Consider the following 6,000-nt stretch of genomic DNA (forward strand, 5'->3'; position numbering starts at 1 on the left):
TGGATGAGTTTTTAAAGTTTTTCATTATATCCTTCCTAAGCATACTTCTTCAGTAAATGACCAATCAGAAAAACCGGCATCTTAATGCTTATATATATGCAATAGAAGAGAAAATTTTAGAAAACAAAAAATTTCGTATTCAAAGAAAAATTCAGAATCTTTTGAATACTCGAAGTTTTAAATTATGAAAAGTCTGATTGTATTTTGGAAAAAAAATTAATTAAAAAATAATCTTTGTAGTAAAGTTTAATTGGGTTCAACCAAAAGATAATAGAATATAATTCTTGGTTGGAGCTTTAAACCTCTAAAAAAGATGTTTATTTGTAATTTTAATAACAAATTTAATGGTATTTTTCAAGTTTTTACTAAATTTCGTATAAAACTAAATGCATTTTAATTTTTTTTTTAAGAACTGATATAAATTTTATATTTTTAAGCATTTTAAATTGAAAATTAATTTAAGAATTATATTTTTTTTATCAAGGTTCAAGATTTCCGATTTCTTTGTCCAAATGGAACTGCATTTGATCAAGAAGTACAAATCTGTGCCAATTGGGGTGATGTTGATTGCGAAGAAGCTGTCTTATATTATGGAAGTGATAATTTTGACTTGTATCGCATTGGGTCTAGTTTCGAAAGTAAACGAGCTCCATTAGCTGAAGAAGAAGAATCTACTTTCCATTTACAACGTGCTGAAACAGGTAAATTTTTTTATAAAGTTTTCCTTTATGAAAAATGTTAAAGCATGATTTTTGTTTAAGGTGACATAAGACGCTCAAAAGAAACCCAAGTTGACCAAAAACTTCGTCCAGAAAATGCAGCATATACAAACAAATATGATAGTACAACAAAGAATTCATTTTATGAACGAAATTCTGGCAATAGAAAGAGCAATTATGATCAGAATAATGATTTCAATAAAATAACATCAAAATCAGATTTCCCCAAAAAAGTCACTTCAGGCTATTATACAACACCGAAGGGTAATGATATTAATAGCAATTCAGATTCAAAACGTAAGTTGTATCAGTTTATTTTTGAAAAATTGGTTTATAACTTTGTTTCTTTATGTTTTACAGAAGACGATGATCTTTTTAAAGGATCTCATAGTTCAAATTTCTTCAGTAATAGAAATGGTGGTCGAGAAGATGATTTTTACGATAAACCAGTCACTTCTAACACAGCATCGAAATCAAATGGAAACGGTCCTCAGAATAACATTAACGATTTTAACTATGATGAAACAACTAAACGTCCTCATAGAAGTCGCCGACCTAATCAGAATCAGAATCAGAACCAGAACAATCAAAATATTTTGACATCATCTCCGACTAAACCAACTTCAACTACAGCTTTTCCCACTACCAAGCGTCAAACTTTACAAACTTCTTTCAATGCAGGCTTCGATCAGCAAAACCAACAACCTTATCGACCATCTACAACAACAACAACCACAACTCAACGTTCAACAAGTAAAACTCCGAAATTTTCCTTCGAACCAAATGACTACCAACAAAACATTCAACCAACTACATACAACCCAAGTGGAGCCTTTAGATACAAATCAACCACCAGCAAATATGAAGAAATTGATGAAACTGCTCTTCGAGGTGAAAAACCAGGTCAAAGTACATTTTTGAACTCAAAATATGAAAGTCAGAAATTCGATATTTCCAATAAAAAATCATCAAATTTCGATAGTAATTTCGAAAAACAAAATTCGAAAAATTCAACATTTGCAAATAGGAATGAATTTGTTGATTACACAAAAAATAAGACTCCAAGTGGCTTTCAAGTTTCACCAAGGCCAACTATCCCACAAAACCAATCTCCCAAAGCAATTGTTAATTTAAATGAACAAATTTTGGATCCAAATAGCCTAAATTCCGAACTTCGAAATTTCAATCAAACTGTACAAAACCAACGTCGAACATCGAATAATCGATTTAACGAACGTCAACAAACTGAACCACAGTACTTCCGGTCAAGAACTCTAGAAACTCCATCACCGTTTGCAGTTACTCCAAAACAACAACAAACCAATGAAAACTTCAATGGATCTCCTCAAAGAGAATTCAGTCGTTTGAAAGTCGAATCGGTCACACCAAATGGAAACAATGTTGAACCACTACCCAAGCCTAAACAACAACAAATTCCCAAAACCTTTGATGGTCGAAACCATGGTTATCTTCCACTGAATCAAGGAAATCAAGCAAAACCAGAGCAACGTTCCGATTTTGATGGACTTAATCCTCCACAAAGAGAAATTTCAAGAAATCGACCTGATAAACGAACTGGTATTGAAGTTAACACTGGATTACAAAGTCAATCACAGTCAAATCAACAACAATCGAGTTTCAACGGAAATCAAAATCCACCAATCAGGTCGAGAACGGGAGTAGTTGAAAAAATTGAACCATTTTCAACAAATCAGTTCAATTCTGACGGATTTAATTCACCACAACAAGAAGTTAGACGAATCAAACCTAGAACTCGAAATGGACTAGTCTCCAACACAAATGCACTAAAAGATTCCTTCCAACAACAAAGTGATGCAAACACAACTACAGTGCAACCAACTCCCAAGCCATCAAGAGGAAGAGGCCGAATCAACTACAAATCAACAACTCAACAACAATCCGAATTCCAAGATAATATAATTCAATCAACAACAACTGGCTTGAAAAAATTCTCCACTTTGGTAACAAAAGATCAATATAATCCAACAACCTTTAAGCCTACAACTTACAAAAAAGCATTCGAACAAAAGCCGACTAAATACGTTGATCCTAAGCAACGAGGAACACCATATACAACAACGACACCATTACCCAGTTCAGCATCTCAATCCTTTAATAGCAGCCCTCCTGACGAAGATGATGGTCAATATCATCCAGAACTCTACGAAGTCGATGACTCACAAAACTATGACTTCCCCAATAATAACAACAAAAAACAATCATACTCGGTGCCATCTTCAATAACTTCACATCAGCAAAAATCTCCACCAAAATCCAATACACAAACCACACGATCTCCCCAATCACATTTGCAATCACAACAACAAACAGCTTTTCAAAAACAATCATATCAATCTCAAACCCATCAACAACAACAAGATCAACAACAACAACACCCTCATGCCATTCCAACAGATCTCAGCGATGAAGAAGAACTCTTCAAGACCGCACATTCTCTCAATTTAGGCGCTGCTAGTATAAATAAATTACGTTCTGATACTTTGAAGACTTCTGACAAAGGAACGGCACAACAATCTAGTCCGAGTTTCGGGTTTGATAGAACAACAACAACATATCCAACAACAATAACAAAAGTAACTTCACCAATAACAACAACAACTTGGAGATCTACAACAGATTATTTCACTTCTACCACAAAAACATCTAGAACCTCGTCAGCTTCGAAAAAGCCAAAGAAGTCGTCAGCTTCTAAAAGGCCACCACATGCAGATGCTGATACAAGTTACGATTATGCTTATTATGACTCTTTGAGTGAAACGCCACAGGAATACTCAGAATACGATGTTATATCAGAATTTAGAAAAACAACGAAAAAGCAATAGATTCCACAAGAGTGGCCTCATCCACTCTTTTGGAACTTGTGGACTAACCGTTTCAGTCTAAAACCTAGCTTCGTATGTTATATTAGGTTAGGAAATTAATTCAATTTTCATTTTTTTATTATTTTTTTGTTTTTACCCTTTAATTGAAATCTATTGCCAGTGTTTTTTTTTTTAAATAAATTTATTTTAATACGTCTTCAAAAATTAATTAACTGATGACCGTTAAATATTAAACGATGACATTGTCAAATCCTTAATTTTGCCTTTGCAGTTAAGTTTATTTTATTTATTAGAAAAAAAGAAGTATTTTGGTGCTTTTTCATGATTTTTCAAAACATTTTTTTCTATTTATTTCTAAACTAATATTTTTTATTTTGATATTTTATCTATCTTAAAAGAAAAAATATTTTAATTTGATTGTAGTTTTTTGTATTATTTGTTATAAATGGAACTTATTCTAGTTGAAAAAAAAAAAATAATAAAGTTCTGTTGGACTCATTGACATTGTAGTATTATATTATTGTAAAAGTATTTTGTATATAATTATTAAATATATAAAAATAAAATATTAAATTTATGTACAATATTGTAACCTACTTTATTGATGTATTGCCTTGGAGAGAAGCTTTCAACCTCACGAAATTATTAAGGGGGGAAATGCCTCTGGACGACAGCTTTTTCAATAATTTTTTTTGGAAACCCGAAAGCATTTATTGAAATATGGAAAAGTATATGATATTATTGACATTATGAAGTATTGATACACTTTTTTTGAAGTAATAAAAAAAAAAACAAAATGGCGGCTCTACATCTCTTTATTTATTGTAATAATTTTATTCGTTTTCGTACTGTGGTAGGTTTGGAGCACATGGGTTTCGGGACTATCTAGGGACTTTTGAGGCTTCATTTAAGGCTAGGACCACTGAAAATAGTTTCTTGGGTTGATAAATGAATTTACTAGGCAAAAAAAAAAAAATAATGCAAAAAAAAAAAATCCAGAAGTATTTCCCCCCTTAACACTGCACTGCTGATTGAGGATTAAAACGGCGCGGGCAAGGATTTGAATTTACTTTCTAATAAGATTAAATCACAAGAAAATAAAATCTCATCTACTTCTATAAATTGTGCTGTCAATCTAAATAAATCTGGAAATTGAGGAAAGGTTCTTTTTTAATGTATAGAAATATTTACTAAAATGAAATTACTGCAGAGAAACAAATTTGTTCATAAAAATATTTAGAGCTTCATTTTATTAATCACCATCACAATCATCATCATCACAAACTTTTAGTTATGGCACTTGTTCTTATGGTCAGACTTACTGGGAGTATAACAGCATCGTATAAATAAACTTTGTAAATAAGAAAAGCATAAAATTCGTTCCTAACATAATTAAAACAATTTCTTAAATGGTTTTGAGTTTCTGACAAAGAGAAGACAGTATGTTTTGTATGCTCCTTTCATTTAGTGCCTCAGTCAAATTAATATTATGTAAGAATGGGTCACTGTGGCGTATACGTAACAAATTGTTTCTATAGAGAAACCTAAACAGTTAATATAAATTTTTTATCACTGAGTAATTAACTCAACGAATTGATCTTAGTACTTATTTCTGATTAGTTAAAAGGTGATTAAAGCTGATCATTTGAATTTTACAAGAAAGGTGTAAAGATAAACGAGCTGGATTTAAATGCTTTTTTCCAATATACTGGCATTCTTGTAAATCAGTTTTGTGTTTGAAAAATTGTATTAACTTTAATATTTTTGAAAAGTAATCCTTTACCTTTACTTTAATTGCTAACAAATGAAAACCAAAACTGAGACTAAAAAAGGGAATACACATATGAACCAGACAATTTTGTAAGTAGGTAGGTAAGTGAGGTCGGACCCAATTTTTAATGAATATTGCTTATGTAGCTTTTAAATAAATGCATTTAAAAGCTTACAAAAAAAAAGTTAAACATTTTTGTTTTTATATTGCAACGTTATTAATTTAAATGCAGTATTTCTAGAACAACTGAATAAAATAAAAATTGAGTCAGAAAACTGAAATTTAAATTCCCAATGTATAAAAAAAAATTGTATGAAATTCGACGAATATAAAAAAAAATATTTAATGCACACATTTTGCATTGAATTTTATTTTCAATGCAAAAACTTTTTTATTTGCAGTAGGTACATTTTTTTTAAAATTAAAAAAAAATTATTTTCAAATGTTTTTCAGTTGCAATAACATTTTTTTAATGCAAAATTTTATATGTGGAAGAAATATTTTTTTTTTAATTTCAAATGCATTTTTTTTAATTGATATTCTTACAACTCTGCCCACAGCCAATTTTTTCGATAAACTAATAGTTTCGGGAATAAATACCAAATCCCGTTTTTCAAAATGACATATTTCTCCAGGGGTGATCATG

The 6,000-nt window shown here is 30.7% G+C and overlaps 1 protein-coding gene across 3 annotated transcripts in view; it reads left to right on the forward strand.

The window, feature by feature from the left end:
- LOC129916189 (putative uncharacterized protein DDB_G0282133) overlaps positions 1 to 3,753 on the forward strand; it is a 28,586-nt gene extending 24,833 nt beyond the window's left edge. For 2 of the 3 annotated variants that reach the window (XM_055996017.1, XM_055996018.1), the window contains exons 3-5: positions 485 to 701; positions 762 to 1,016; positions 1,080 to 3,753. In XM_055996017.1, coding sequence (XP_055851992.1) covers positions 485 to 701; positions 762 to 1,016; positions 1,080 to 3,583 — 2,976 coding nt within the window. In that variant the 3' untranslated portion in view covers positions 3,584 to 3,753. Of the gene's footprint in view, positions 1 to 232; positions 348 to 484; positions 702 to 761; positions 1,017 to 1,079 lie in introns of those variants that run through there. The other variant, XM_055996019.1, reaches the window with a different exon arrangement.
- Positions 3,754 to 6,000: the final 2,247 nt, after the last annotated feature.

This window comes from Episyrphus balteatus, chromosome 3, assembly GCF_945859705.1.
Source record: "Episyrphus balteatus chromosome 3, idEpiBalt1.1, whole genome shotgun sequence".
Taxonomy (NCBI): Eukaryota; Metazoa; Arthropoda; class Insecta; order Diptera; family Syrphidae; genus Episyrphus; species Episyrphus balteatus.